Source organism: Mustela nivalis, assembly GCF_964662115.1.
Source record: "Mustela nivalis genome assembly, chromosome: 10".
Classification (NCBI taxonomy): domain Eukaryota; kingdom Metazoa; phylum Chordata; class Mammalia; order Carnivora; family Mustelidae; genus Mustela; species Mustela nivalis.
In genome coordinates, this window is record NC_139029.1 from 83,005,664 (window position 1) to 83,022,150 (window position 16,487).

Below are 16,487 nucleotides of genomic sequence, written 5' to 3' on the forward strand. Positions count from 1 at the left end.
ACATATTTTTAACTCTCCATTTTCCAACTTTCCCTCAGCCTCAGATCTGTTCCAGTTTTTCCAGGAAGGGAAGAGGGCAGATGGAATCTTTCCTTAATCTACCCCAAACTACCACCATACCTGCCCTCTGTACCTATGCTCCATCTGCCTTTTACCAGATATTTATAGCATCTCCTCTTCCTTGATTTCTATTCATCCACCAAGCAACTGGAGTCAAGCTTCGACCTCAACAATATTTTATTCAATCAGCCCTGACTAAGGCCATGCATGACCTTTTTTTTTTTTTTTAAGATTTTATCTATTTATTTGACAGATAGAGATCTCAAGTAGGCAGAGAGGCAGACAGAGAGAGAAGGGGAAGCAGGCTCCCTGCTGAGCAGAGAGCCTGATATGGGGCTCGATCCCAGACCCTGGAATCATGACCTGAGCCAAAGGCAGAGGTTTTAACCCACTGAGCCATCCAAGCACTTCTACTCATGACCTCTTAATTACTAATCCAATAGCCTATTCCCACCCTAACTTTTTTCTTAAAGGGCTTTGAAATTCATTTTTAAGTAATCTCCACACTCAACATGGGGCTCAAACCAACGACCCTGAGATCAAGAGTCCCATGTTCTACTAATTGAGCCAGCCAGGCATCCCCATCACAACATTTTTCTTCTCTCGTGGCATGAGTGGCAGAGTGAATGGCCCCAATGGTCCATGCCTCTCCTGTATCCATGCCCTTGGTGGTGCTCTGTGCAAGCTGACTCTGAGCTCAGTCACGTGACTTGCTTTGTCAATGAGACAAGAACCAACGTGATATAGCAGAGCTTGGGAAAAGTGCTGAAGCATTTCTGCTTCCTCTTCATCCCTAATAGTACTATGAAACCACGTGCAGGCTAGCATGCTGCAGAGCTGAGAAAGACATAAGGGAGAGAAACGAGTCATCTTACACTAGCCCACCTACACCAACCTACTAGCTGTCTGTAGACACAGAAGTGAGCTCTGCCAAGATCAGCAGACTGGGCCTGCTTACCTGTGGATTCATGAGAAATAATAAATGGCTGTTGTTCCAAAACACTAAACTTAGGAGTGGTCCATTATACACCAAGAGATACACTTTGGCTTCTAGGAGACACTTGCCTGGTTTTTCTGTCATCATACTGTTGATCCATTCACTCTCTTCCACTGTCTTTGCCAAATCCACTTCTATCTATCCCTTAAACACTGATGTAAATTCCTTAGCCTTTTCTCCTCCCTTGCACACCATGTGGGTAATTTCATCCACCTGATTCGATGACTGTGTCTCTAAAAATGACTCTATAGCTAAAATATAGCCCAGGCGTCTCATTTATAGACATCTATTACATCCCATGTTCATAGATCACTTAGTTGTTCGGCTAGCAGCTGAAACGAAGGAGGTAAAGACCAGTTTGGGCCCTGTGAGCTCAGCGCGCAGTAAGAGAAAACTGAGCAACAATCGCACTGCACTGAGATGAACTGCAATGGGCAAGAGGAATATCGAACTCAAACTGTGACAGCCACAGACAGCTTCTGGAGGAGGCTGTTCCCAAACAGAATTTGGCATTTAGGATGGGCAGATATTTGATCAAAGGAGGAGGGGGCATTTCACATGAAGTCACCTAGTCCAACAACTATGCAGGCTTAATCTGACCAGAACAGAAGGAGGGGTGCCTGGGTGGCTCAGTCAGTTAAGTGTCTGCCTTCAGCTCAGGTCATGATCCCAGGATGGAGACCCGTAGTGGGCTCCCCTGCTTGGCAGGGAGCCTGCTTTTCCCTCTGCCTCTCCCTGCCGCTCCCCCTACTTGTGCTCTCTCTCTTTCTCTCTGAAAACAAAACAAAACAAAACTGGAAAAAAACAACCCCCAAAAACCAAAAAACAAACCCAGAAGGAGTGCCTGAGAGATGAAGCTGGAGAGGTAGGAAGCAGAGACTTGCAATCCTATTTAAATGCCAAATTAAGGGGTTTAGAAACTAACCTGAGGACAATGAAGGAGACCACTGGAAAGAATCAGGGAATAATACAGTGCTTTCATTTATAGAAATGAAAAGTTCGTCTGGGTGCAGTATGGAGAAAGGGCTGGAGTTAGAGACACCAATATGTATTTTTGAATAAAACAGACTAGAACCTGAAACTTAGCTTCTCCACTTAGCTATATATCCTTGACAAGTTTCTCAACTTAGAGAAGTTGAGAAATTCCTAATTTTCTTAAATGGAAAGTGGGAATAGCAATATCTGCATGCCAGGGTTATTCTGAAAATTATAAGAGATGATGTATATAGCATGCTCAGTACATGGTCGGCCACACGACACCTGCTGCATAAATGGTTGTTAATATGAGTGAGATACTGAGGAGCTGCCTACGGTCAGCTGATAGTCTGGTTTTATACCAATCACAAGGCCAAGAAATGATGACCCTCCAATTAAGTTTGTTGAATAAATGAAAATGATACATATCAGTGATCTATGCAAGATCAACACCAAGTCCTGTTTTTGTTCAAATCAGGATTTTGCTGGAATGATCCTATCAGAATTAAAGGCTTTATTTAACTGGCAAGAGAAGCCACTATCTCACTGAGAGATGAGCTGATAAAAATATGACACAGGGGCACCTGGGTGGCTCAGTGAGTTAAAGCCTCTGCCGTGGGCTCAGGTCATGATCCCAGGGTTCTGGGATCGAGCCCCACATTGGGCTCTCTGCTCAGTGGTGACCCTGCTTCCCCCTACCCGCCCACCTGCCTCTCTACCTACTTGTGATCTCTGTCTGTCAAACAAATAAAAATAAAATCTTAAAAAAAAAAAAAAAGACACAAATTTTAATTTTATAAATTCCTAAGAAACAAAGAAATAATGCACTTATACATTTTTCTAACTATATGATGTGGTGAGAAGTAGTATTTTTATCTAAATCCATAGTTAACACATTGCATATTTGCAAAATAAAATTTTAATGTCCTATTCAAGCCCTGTTTGAAATGAATGAAACCTCACCTTTAGGAAGAAGGGCATAAAGGTGAGTTTAATTCCACGAGCAGAAGCAATGGATTTTAATTCTTCTCTTAACTTGACCAATTCAGTAAGGTCAACTTCATCACAATATCCAAAGTGAGGTATCTTCAGGGCTGCAGACATGGTCTTGACCATTGCCTTGTGAAAGCCTGGAAAACATTAAATATATATATTTTAACATTAACATTGAATACATATATATTTTAAGATTTGAGAGAGAGGTATAGAAAGCATGCATGCATGAGTGTGTACACGGGGGAGGACCAGGGAGAGAGAATATCTGAGCAGACTCAGTGCTGAGCACAGAGCCCAAGGCAGGCTCAATCTCACAACCCTGAGACCATGACCTGGGCTAAAACCAAGAGTGGGATGCTTAACCAACTGCACCACCCAGAATCCCAAATTGACATATATTTTTAAATTCTTTTTTTTTTTTTTAAGGGTTATTTATTTATTTGAGAGAGAGAGCACAAGAGAGCATGCATGCCCTAGTGGGGGGAGGGGCAGAGGGAGAAACTCTCAAGCAGACTCTGCACGAGCACAGAGCCCAAGGTGGTTCAATCTCATGACCCTGAGACCATGACCTGAGCTGAAACCAAGAGTGGGATACTTAACCAACTGAGCCACCCAGGCACATATTTTTATTTTATTTTATTTTTTTAAGATTTTATTTATTTATTTGACAGACAGAGATCACAAGTAGGCAGAGAGGCAGGCAGAGAGAGAGAGAGAGAGAAAAGGAAGCAGGCTCCCTGAGGAGCAGAGAGCCCAGTGCGGGACTGGATCCCAGGAGTCTGAGATCATGACCTGAGCTGAAGGCAGAGGCTTAACCCACTGAGCCACCCAGGCGCCCCTAGGCACATATTTTTAAATTCTTAAATCCTTTAAAACTTTTTACTAAAATGGAGGGTTTTCTAATGTCATTTACTTTTTCAACCCTACTCTCCCTCTCAAGGCCACCATCTTCATTATGTAATTAAAAGACGTTAATTCCAATGCTGGAGCACTGACTGCAGCATAGTACCCAATGTCAAGTGTAATGATATTAAGAGGTAAGTGCCCTTAATGCTGGGGCATATTAAAAAAATACAAAAGGATACAAGTCATGTATTTACTTACTGGCTTTCTTGCAAAGCCACACTTCTGGAAGTTAATCATCCTAAGAGTTTATAGGTAACAAATCACACCTAATTATTCTGAAGCTGACTAAAAATTACATTTATAACATACTGAGTCTTTTTTTTTTTTAAGATTTTATTTATTTATTTGACAGACAGAGATCACAGGTAGGCAGAGAGGCAGGCAGAGAGAGAGGAGGAAGCAGGCTCCCTGCGGAGCAGAGAGCCCGATGTGGGGCTCAATCCCAGGACCCTGGAATCATGACCTAAGCCGAAGGGAGAGGCTTTAACCCACTGAGCCACCCAGGCGCCCCTAACATACTGAGTCTTTAAAAAGAACAACTATTAGTATATAAACTTATATTCCAAGAAACCTGCTCACATAATACTCTTCAGAAATTAATAGTAGAGATTAAAGCATTTCCTGGAAAAACTATGCTATTTCACCACTTAAAAAAGTATGATCAACTTAAACGTTCCCTTCAGTAGGAATTGAAAACACCATATTCTATACACCTGGATCTACTGAAGTAAATTTCCCCCAATAACTTGTAGTAGTGCCCTACATTACTATTATTACCTTTTATGGGTTCCGTTTTGTCTTTGCCTATGAATACTGGAGGTTTTGATACTGGAATAGGAATAGTTCTGTCTTTTGGTTTTGGTGCAGGTGGCACTATTTCAGCTTTTGGCGAAGGAGGTAATATAGCTCCAGTCTGCTTTTCCAAATAGTTGAGAATATCTTCTTTAAGTATTCTGCCATCTTTTCCTGAGCCAACAACTTCACTCAGCTTAATCTATTAAAAAAAAAAAAATAGAAGAAGAAGACACATATTAATGTTAAAAAATTAAATCAGGGGCGCCTGGGTGGCTCAGTGGGTTAAAGCCTTTGCTTTCAGCTCAGGTTATGATCCCAGGGTCCTGGGATCGAACCTCGCATTGGGCTCTCTGCTCAGCAGGGAGCCTGCTTCCTCCTATCTCTCTGCCTGCCTCTCTGCCTACCTGTGATCTCTGTCTATCAAATAAATAAATAAAATCTTAAAAAAAAATTAAACCAATCTGGGAAACAAAGGCAAAAAAAAAATTTAATTTCCTTACTACTTACGGCCCACTGACAAGTCCTTGAGACAGGCAGAGTGACATTCCTCTAAGAACTCAGCTGCTTTGATGTTAATACTTTGCTTTTTTTTTTTTTTAAAGATTTATTTATTTGACAGAGAGAAATCACAAATAGACAGAGAGGCAGCCAGAGAGAGAGAGAGAGGGAAGAAGGCTCCCTGCCGAGCAGAGAGCCCGATGCGGGACTCGATCCCAGGACCCCGAGATCATGACCTGAGCCGAAGGCAGCGGCTTAATCCACCCAGGCGCCCTGATGTTAATACTTTGCTAAGGGCAAAAGGCAATCTTAGCTTAACATTCTCCCAACCCCAGGACTCCGTAAGTTGTCTTTAACGTATGAAAATTCCTTTGGAGGTCTGTCCTACAAGAAGATCTAACAATTTTAAATATCTATGTCCCTAACATGGGACTAGCCAACTATATAAACCAATTAATAACAACATCAAAGAAACACATCGACAATAATACAATAATAGTAGGGGACTTTAACATTCCCCTCCCTGAAATGGACAGATCATCCAAGCAAAAGATCAACAAGGAAATAAAGGTCTTAAATGACACACTGGACCAGATGGACATCACAGATATATTCAGAACATTTCATCCCAAAGCAACAGAATACACATTCTTCTCTAGTGCACATGGAACATTCTCCAGAATAGATCACATCCTGGGTCATAAATCAGGTCTCAACCGGTATCAAAAGATTGGGATCATTCCCTGCATATTTTCAGACCACAATGCTCTGAAGCTAGAACTCAATCACAAGAGGAAATTTGGAAAGAACCCAAATACATGGAGACTAAACAGCATCCTTCTAAAGAATGAATGGGTCAAGCAGGAAATTAAAGAAGAATTGAAAAAATTCATGGAAACAAATGATAATGAAAACACAACGGTTCAAAATCTGTGGGACACAGCAAAGGCAGTCCTGAGAGGAAAATATATAGGGGTACAAGCCTTTCTCAAGAAACAAGAAAGGTCTCAAATACACAACCTAACCCTACACCTAACGGAGCTGGAGAAAGAACAAGGAAGAAAGCCTAAACCCACCAGGAGTAGAGAAATCATAAAGATCAGAGCAGAAATCAATGAAATAGAAACCAAAAAAACAATCGAACAAATCAACGAAACTAGGAGCTGGTTCTTTGAAAGAATTAATAAGACTGATAAACCCCTGGCCAGACTTATCAAAAAGAAAAGAGAAAGGACCCAAATAAATAAAATCATGAATGAAAGAGGAGAGATCACAACTAACACCAAAGAAATACAAACAATTATAAGAACATACTATGAGCAACTCTACACCAACAAATTTAACAATCTGGAAGAAATGGATGCTTTCCCACAACTGAACCAGGAAGAAATACAAAACCTGAACAGACCCATAACCAGTAAGGAGATTGAAACAGTCATCAAAAATCTCCAAACAAACAAAAGCCAAGGGCCAGACAGCTTCCCAGGGGAATTCTACCAAACATTTAAAGAAGAACTAATTCCTATTCTCCTGAAACTGTTCCAGAAAATAGAAATGGAAGGAAAACTTCCAAACTCATTTTATGAGGCCAGCATCACCTTGATCCCAAAACCAGACAAGGTTCCCATCAAAAAGGAGAACTACAGACCAATATCCTTCATGAACACAGATGCGAAAATTCTCACCAAAACACTAGCCAATAGGTTTCAACAGCACATTAAAAGGATTATTCACCACGACCAAGTGGGATTTATTCCAGGGCTGCAAGGTTGGTTCAACATCCACAAATCAATCAATGTGATACAACACATCAATAAAAGAAAGAACAAGAACCATATGATACTCTCAATAGATGCTGAAAAAGCATTTGACAAAGTACAGCATCCCTTCCTGATCAAAACTCTTCAAAGTGTAGGGTTAGAGGGCACATACCTCAATATTATCAAAGCCAACTATGAAAAATCTACCACAAATATCATTCTCATGGAGAAAAACTGAAAGCTTTTCCGCTAAGGTCAGGAACACGGCACGGACGTCCATTATCACCACTGTAATTCAACACAGTGCTAGAAGTCCTAGCCTCAGCAATCAGACAACAAAAAAAATTAAAGACATCCAAATCGGCAAAGAAGAAGTCAAACTATCATTCTTTGCAGATGATATGATACTATATGTGGAAAAGCCAAAAGACTACACTCCAAAACTGCTAGAACTTGTACAGAAATTTAGTAAAGTTTCAGGATATAAAATCAATGCACAGAAATCAGCTGCATTTCTCTACACCAACAACCAGACAGAAGAAAGAGAAATTAAGGAGTCAATCCCATTTACAATGGCACCCAAAACTATAAGATACCTAGGAATAAGCCTAACCAAAGAGGCTAAGAATCTATACTCAGAAAACTATAAAGCACTCATGAAAGAAATTGAGGAAGACAAAACGAAATGGAAAAATGTTCCATGCTCCTGGATTGGAAGAACAAATATTGTGAAAATGTCTATGCTACCTAAAGCAATCTATACATTTAATGAAATCCCTATCAAAATCCCACCCATTTCTTTTCAGAGAAATGGAACAAATAATCCTAAAATTTATACGGAACCAGAAAAGACCTCGAATAGCCAAAGGAATATTGAAAAAGAAAACCAAAGTTGGTGGCATCAAAATTCCGGACTTCAAGCTCTATTACAAAGCTTTCATCATCAAGACAGCATGGTACTGGCACAAAAACAGACACATAGATCAATGGAACAGAATAGAAAGCCCAGAAATAGACCCTCAACTCTATGGTCAACTAATCTTCAACAAAGCAGGAAAGAATGTCCAATGGAAAAAAGACAGCCTCTTCAATAAGTGGTGTTGGGAAAGCTGGACTGCCACATGCAGAAAAATGAAATTGGACCATTTCCTTACACCACATATGAGAATAGACTCAAAATGGATGAAGGACCTCAATGTGAGAAAGGAATCCATCAAAATCCTTGAGGAGAACACTGGCCTCTTTGACCACAGCCACAGCAACATCTTCCTAGGAACATCGCCAAAGGCAAGGGAAGCAAAGGCAAAAATGAACTATTGGGGTTTCATCAAGATCAAAACCTTCCGCACAGCAAAGGAAACAGTTAACAAAACCAAAAGACAACTGACAAAATGGGAGAAGATACTTGCAAACGATATATCAGATAAAGGGCTAGTGTCCAAAATCTATAAAGAACTTAGCAAACTCAACACCCAAAGAACAAATAATCCAATCAAGAAATGGGCAGAAGACATGAACAGACATTTCTGCAAAGAAGACATCCAGTTGGCCAACAGACACATGAAAAAGTGCCCCACATCACTCGGCATCAGGGAAATACAAATCAAAACCACAATGAGATATCACATCACACCAGTCAGAATGGCTAAAATTAACAAGTCAGGAAATGACAGATGCTGGCGAGGATGCGGAGAAAGAGGAAACCCTCCTGCACTGTTGGTGGGAATGCAAGCTGGTGCAACCACTCTGGAAAACAGCATGGAGTTCCTCAAAATGTTGAAAATAGAACTACCCTATGACCCAGCAATTGCAGTACTGGGTATTTACCCTAAAGATACAAACGTAGTGATCTGGAGGGGCACATGCACCCGAATGTTTATAGCAGCAATGTCCACAATAGCCAAACTATGGAAAGAACCTAGATGTCTATCAACAGATGAATGAATAAAGGAGATGTGGTATATATACACAAGGGAATACTATGCAGCCATCAAAAGAAATGAAATCTTGCCATTTGCGACGATGTGGATGGAACTAGAGGGTATCATGCTTAGCGAAATAAGTCACGCAGAGAAAGACAACTATCATATGATCTCCCTGATATGAGGAAGTGGAGATGCAACATGGAGGGTTAAGGGGGTAGGAGAAGAATAAATGAAACAAGATGAGATCGGGAGGGAGACAAACCATAACTGACTCTTAATCTCACAAAACAGACTGAGGGTTGCTGGGGGAAGGGGGATCGGGAGAAAGGGGGTGGGGTTATGGACCCTGGGGAGGGTATGTGCTATGGTGAGTGCTGTGAGGTGTGTAAACCTGGCGATTCACAGACCTGTACCCCTGGGGATAAAAATACATTATATGTTTATAAATAAATAAATTATTTTTAAAAAATTCCTTTGGAAACTCCCTTTATCTCTACCCCTCAAGATGTATGTTGGAAGTCATCCCCCAAGCATACGGCCCACTGATAAACATCTGAAGGGGCTCATGACTAGAGTTTTATTAGAAATAAATGATCTTTTCCTAACAATGGTTAACTTGCCCCCTCAAGGTCCTGGAAACCTTGCTTTCAAGATTCCTTAGAGTCTTAAGCTATCCCTAACCCCCTCCCAACTTGAAAGTATATAATCAGCCACTCCTCATGGCCCCAGTGCAGCTCTTTCTGCCTATGGGTCCTGTCTCTGTGCTTTAATAAAACCACCTTTTTGCACCAAAGATGTCTTACGACTGTTTGCTCTGAACCCCAACATTTTCTGACATCAAAAACTATCTAGAAATAAATATATTCATCATTAAGGTCTCTAAACAGAATTTAATCAATTGAAGGTAAAAATAATCTCTGTCCACTACAAATTTGTACAAAGAAATAACATTTTTATCATCTTAATAGAATGCTCTTAAACTATAGCTATCCTCTGTATATAGCCATTGTTACTTTTTTATTCATTACTTTTGTATATACAATTCATTTGCCCGGGTGGTAACAATGCAGTATCTACATTGTAATATAATCCATACCTATGAAAACGTACATTTTATAAGCAATCAATTATTTTTAAACTTCTTGCATAGTTCTTAATAGATTTTGTTTTGTTTTGTTTTTAAATTTCTGGAGATTATATAAGGAGAACTGAAAATTTAAAGACTTAAACACTATAGCAAATGTAGACCAATGTTTCTGACCTTCTGTAGAGAGAGCAAGAGAGAGCCCATGTCAAGCAATGACATAAGCAGCCAAAGGCATTGCAGCTAAGACAGGAAATCAGGAAAACCAGCACAGTTCTAAGGACTAATAATCAGTAAAGTCATGCAAACCTGGAAGAACCAGGAACTAGAAGTTATTAGAATCAGAAGAAGCCTGCCAAGGCCTAAAATTAATGAAATTTTAAAAAGGTTAGACCATGGGGCACCCAGGTGGCTCAGTTGGTTAAGCATCAGCCTTTGGCTCAGGTCAGAATCTCCAAGTCCTGGGACCGAGCCCCATGTCAGGATCCCTGCTCAGCAGGGTGTCTGGCTTCTCCCTCTGCCCCTCACCCCACCTGTACTCTCTCAATCTCTCTCAAAAAACCAAAACCTTGGGGCGCCTGGGTGGCTCAGTGGGTTGAAGCCTCTGCCTTTGGCTCAGGTCATGATCCCAGGATCCTGGGACAGAGCCCCACATCGGGCTCTCTGCTTGTCAGGGAGCCTGCTTCCCTCTCTCTCTGCCTGCCTCTCTGCCTACTTGTGATCTCTGCCTCTTAAATAAATAAACAAAATCTTAAAAAAAAAAATCCTTTAAAAAAATAACAAACATGGACGCCTGGGTGGCTCAGTTGGTTGGACGACTGCCTTCCGCTCGGGTCATGATCCCGGAGTCCCGGGATCGAGTCCCGCATCGGGCTCCCAGCTCCGTGGGGAGTCTGCTTCTCCCTCTGACCTTCTCCTCGCTCATGCTCTCTCTCACTGTCTCTCTCTCAAATAAATAAATAAAATCTTAAAAAAAAAAAACAAATAAAAAGGTTAGACCTCTGTAGCAAACAGACTCTTCAGATGCTAGACCCTTCCTTATCTGACTGCATTAAAAAGGCAACTGCCACCAAAAGTTCGCCCAACTGCTTTCTGAACTAAGAGATCCTGCACTGCCTGCACACAGTAAGCAGCATGTGCGGAGAGCTGACCCAGACCAGATGGCATCCTCCTTTCAACGGTGCACTCAGGGGCTTACTTAGTGTTTGGTTTGTTAACTTCTTACCCTTATTGTATTTTGTTTGTTGTATGACTTTATATCATACTTTGCTTTCTGTGACGTGTATGAAGCCAGGTTAAATGCATAGTAAAATGTCAGAGTTTGGAATCCTGAACCTACTTTACAATGATCTTAACCTTGTTTTGTGATTGAATAAAGCTGACACCGGGAAAGATGCAACACATGTATATGCCTTTATAGCATGTTTGAGACAACTCAGCCAACAGTAAACTAGTAACAGTTAAAATAATCACCATACAAAAGCTCTCTTAGCTTTTTTTCTCACAGTTGTTTAAGATAAGTATAAAACACTGAAATTTTACTAGTAAATTTAAACTTACTGACTTTCTCAGCCCAAGTGTCAAATGTATGTTTTATTGTTTCTTTTCTGTTGTTGTTTTTCTTTTTAAAGATTTCATTTATTTGAGAGAGAGTGAGAGATAGAACACAGATTGAGCATGAAGAGGGGGAAGGGTAAAGGGAGAGGGAAAAGCAGACTCCCCACTGAGCAGCTAGCCAGACAGGGGATACATCCCAAGACCCTGGGATCACAACCTAAGCCAGAGGCAGATGCTTAACCGACTGAGCCACCCAGGTGCCCTTATTGTTTCTACATAATAACAAATGACAAAATTCCACTTTCCACTACACAATCATTATGAGATTGTAATTTATAATAAGTATATTTTGGGTCTTCCTCCCCATTTCCAGCACAGAGCTCCTAAAACCCTTGAAAGGGCCTGTGAAAAGAGGTCTCCTTTGTTATGTTAATTAACTTTAGGAAGCCCTTGGGAAACTAAAAATGGAGGCTGGTTATCAGGGGAACCAACATGCAGACTAGACGTTTAAAATTTTCAGTACCCCTACTCCAAATCTGGGAAGGGCAGAAGGGCAGGAGGTTGAATCTGTTCTGTTGTCAATGGACAATGATTCAGTCAGTCCTAAGCATGTAGTGAAGCCTTCAAAGAAAACCCAGTAAGAACTGTGTTTAGAGAGCCTCCAGGATGTGAGCACGTGGAGATTTGGGGAGAGTGGCACACCTGGAAAGGGCATGGATCCCCTATGCCTCTTTCCACATATGCTCTGTGTCCCTCCACTTGGCCGTTCTGGAATTGTATTATTTATATTATTATTTTAAAGATTTTATTTATTTATTTGACAGAGAGAGCGAGAGAGGGACCACAGCAGGGAGATGGGCAGAGGGAGAAGCAGGCTTCCCAAAGAGCAGGGAACCTCATGTGGGATTCCATGTGAGGACCCTGGGATCATGACCTAAGCTGAAGGCAGACCTTAATGACTGAGCCACCCAGGCGCCCCTGTATTCTTTTATAATAAACCGGTAATCTAGTAAGTAAATGGGGTTCCTAAATTCTGTGAGCTGCTTTTGCAAATTAATCAAACCCAAAGAGAGGGCCAACAGGTCAGAAGGACAGGTAATAACTTGGGTTTGTGGCATGCTGAGTTGGAGGAGGTCAATGGAAACTCCTATCTGTAGCCAGCTGGTCAGAAGCATAGATGATAACCTGGCTTGAGAGCATCTGAACTCTTGTGGGGGAGAGTGGGCAGTCTTGCAGGAATGAACCATTAACCTGTCAATTGTGACACTATCGACAGACCATGCAGAATTGACCTGAATTGTAGGATACTCAGTTGCTGTCCAGAGAATTGCTTGCTGATGTGGGAACCATCCCCACCCCAAACCTCCACCCCCAATACACCCAGTGGAACTGGGTCCTGGAACCTAAAAGGTTCATGATTCTCTGTGGAAACACTTTGATCAGGCTTTATTTAATCCCTTCTATGTTTGGTACAGAAATAAAATATTCTCTTTAAATTTCATTCTGCTTAAATAAAAAGACATAAGCTTAGATGACAGCCTCATACTTATTGTGTATTTATTAATTTCTCAGGGTTAGGTCCTGCATCATTTGTATCAGTGCTTCTCTAAGGGTGACTTCAGAAGAATAAAGGATATTATCATGTCAAACATTTAGTATATAAAAAAAATTCTGAGGATACAAATCATTTTTAGGTAATTTCAAATAACTGTAAATGCCACTGGCTTTTAATTTTAAAACAAACCCAATTCATAAATATGTGAACTGCAAAAAAAAAAAAAAAAAAAAAAAAAAGGTGATTTACAATTAGTAATCTAGTAATTTTTGGTAATTATACAAATATTCCATTTATTATATACATCTTTAAGAAATGGTACAGGAAAGCAAAATCAGGCACTGCTACAGATAGTTTTGCCTTTTTTTTTTTTTTTTTTAGGATTTTATTTATTTATTTGAGATAGAGAGAGTGAGAGAGCAAGACAGAGCATAAAGGGGTCTGGGCAGAGGGAGAAGCAGGCTCTTCACTGAGCAGGGAGCCCAATGTGGGGCTTAATCCCAGGACCCTGAGATCATGACCTGAGACAAAGGCAGATGCTTAACTGACTGAGCCATTCAGGTACCCCAGAGGTTTTTCTATATAATTAAGAACAACATTTAGTAAAATACTTATAACTTTCAAAGTAATACATAATATCAATCTTTCATCTGATGCCCTTAACAATGTAGTGTTCCATATTATTTCTATTTTCCATTATGCCAAATAGTCTTCGTATCTGAACACATTTAGCTGCTACATAAATTTTCATTAAGGGTTTAAAACATAATTAACCCAGGGACGCCTGGGTGGCTCAGCTGGTTGAGTGCCCTGACTCTTGCCTTCAACTTGGGTCATGATCTCAGAGTTCTGGGATCAAGTCCCACTTTGAGCTCTGTGCTCAGGGCAGTCTGCTTATCCTTTTCCCTTTGGTCCTCCCCTGTTCTCTCTCTCTCTCTCTCTTGAATAAATAAATAAATCTTTAACATAATTTACCTAAGCATATTCCTCATTCTGAACCCGTATGTGCCGTCTCACTTTTGGCTATATAAAAGACTTAAAAGTATATATCCTCGATTATTTCCTTGGGATAGTCTCCCAATGATAGGATAAGGGTCTGAAGGGATATGAACATTTTAATGACTCATTACCTTACTTTTAAAATGTAAAATGTAAACTACCTCTCTCAAAAACAGACAAAAACCCTGCATAGTGCAAAGAACCCAAGTTTGGAAAAGAACAGCTGTGTTCAAACCCCCAGTTTAGCTACTTAACTCAGTTTGAGGCAATTAATCAACTTCTCTGCCCTTTCTCATCGGCAAAATGGGGATAATCCAAACTACCCTGCAGGATGGCCGTGAGGATTAGAAAGACTGTGTGTGTATACAGTGTCTGACTCAAAAAATGGACGCAGTAACTGTTGAGGCACTCTATCGGGAGTAAGGGCACTGGTTGTGGAGTCACAGAGACTCACTTCGAATCCTGGCTCCACCACTATGTCAGCTGTGTGACCCTGGACCTGTTACTTCACCTCTCCACGTCTCCAAACAGCCCCCATAACTTACAGCATTACTGTAAAAACTAAATGAGATAATGTATACATATTGATTCCAGGACCTGGGAGCCACCAAGCCCTGGATAAGTACAAATGATGGACAGGAGGAAATTCAAAAGGCTGGTCTCCTCATCTCAAGTCAGTACAATTTCAGTGGTTTTGATGAAACCATTGAAATTGTACTGGATGAGATCCTTGAGACCACATCCTTGCCTGGCCCATTTTCCTTCTCTTCCCTTGTCTATCTGCTTCCCTCATTCCTAGAAAAGTTGTTCCCTCCCCTCAATTGATCCTTCACATGCATCCAAATCCCTGTCTCAAACTGGCAGCCAGGGGACCTGATCCAAGCCACTAGTATCTACAAGTGTTCCATAGATGGTAGCCCTGACATCTATTAGGCTCTAAGGAAAAATAATAAAACCACACTGCTCAACTAATACAAGAAACAAGTTTGTGGTTTCTCATTTCTCACTGGTGCTTTTCTGCAACAATCACTTTTCAGTAACGCACACTATCATTTTCCTTGAATCTCAACTTGAGCCATCTCTTCACAGAAAAGTTGGCTAACTTTTCACTGATACAAATGTATATTTCCTATGCAACCTCACACTTAAATATTAAGACAACTTACATTGTTTTCCATTGCTAGGCGGCGAACTGCAGGAGTTGCCAGTGTTTTCTGGCCCTTTATCTCTTGGTGTGTGTGTTCATCATGGGACACAGCAGGAGTTTCAACCACATCTTCTTCTGAATCTGGTCAACAAGGTAAAATTTTACTCTTCAGTTGAAAAATACAAAAAAATAAAACGAGCTTCGTGGCTTACAATATACAAATAAATTGAACTTAATACATCTAATCAAAAGCATACTAGTCAGGCTACTTCAAAGTGGGAAGACACAACTTCACAGAGGGAAACAAAAGGGGTTGAGGGGAGGGGGGTACTGGTACCTAGAGCTGCGGAATGTTTATATTACCTGGTGTTTACTTCATTTCTCTTAGAATCATGCAGTAGCTACAAGTTAAAAAGTGAAAGCTTCTTCAATAAATGTTTAAATGTTTTGTATTTTAAACACTTCCCTGATAAAGTTCTCATTTATACTTAAATAGTATACAATAAGAATCATATGTGAGGCAAATGACATGAAAGAATCCATAAAATCTGTGACAATCTTAAAACGCCTTTCTAAAATAATAAAGCACATAACATTTTTCTCTGCTTTGAATACGGCTAAAGGAATGCTGAGGAAGATTTTATTTTCATGGCTAATGCTAATGTGGTTGGTCTAGTCTCTAAATCTAGAGTGCCAATAGATGAAAAACGAACTCAGGCTCTTAGCATGAATTTCTGCAACCAAAAATAAAAAAGTTTCAGAGAGCACTGAACTGTCAAAGTCTGATGCTTGGAAATCCAGTCTGTACAGAAATCTCTGTGGGAATGAGGGAATTAGACACTAAGTCTCTGAAAGCAGGCAACTGAATTTGCTCTGACATTCCATTCAGAGCAAGGAACAATTCTCCACAGCTGTACCTACAGAAAGACAATCTCTTCATTTCTCCTCACTGGGCTATGAACAGCCCCAGTGGAGCTCTCAAAGTTCCCCTAATGGCGCAGAAGGGAAAGCAAAACAAAACTTGTACTGAGCATGTAGGTTAGCAGAATATGCCATCTTGAGCATACCACTTTCATGGACTGATTATTTTGAGCTGTAGGCATTTGAAGAACAGCAAATGCAGGGAAAGGCATTCCCTAAACTCTCATGTGCCTAAAGACAGATCTTCCAGAAGGAACTCAATAGTCATAAACCCCTTCCCCAGGAGTTTCATCCACTAGGGAATATTGATTC

At 40.6% G+C, this 16,487-nt stretch overlaps 1 protein-coding gene across 1 annotated transcript in view; it reads right to left on the reverse strand.

Moving 5' to 3' along the window:
- Nucleotides 1–16,487, reverse strand: part of DBT (dihydrolipoamide branched chain transacylase E2) — a 54,222-nt gene that overhangs the window by 9,649 nt on the left and 28,086 nt on the right. The window contains exons 5-7 of the mRNA XM_082686509.1: nucleotides 15,274–15,395; nucleotides 4,712–4,928; nucleotides 2,996–3,162 (exon numbers count right to left, since the gene is read on the reverse strand). Of these exons, the coding sequence (XP_082542635.1) occupies nucleotides 2,996–3,162; nucleotides 4,712–4,928; nucleotides 15,274–15,395 (506 nt within the window). The remainder of the gene's footprint in view (nucleotides 1–2,995; nucleotides 3,163–4,711; nucleotides 4,929–15,273; nucleotides 15,396–16,487) is intronic.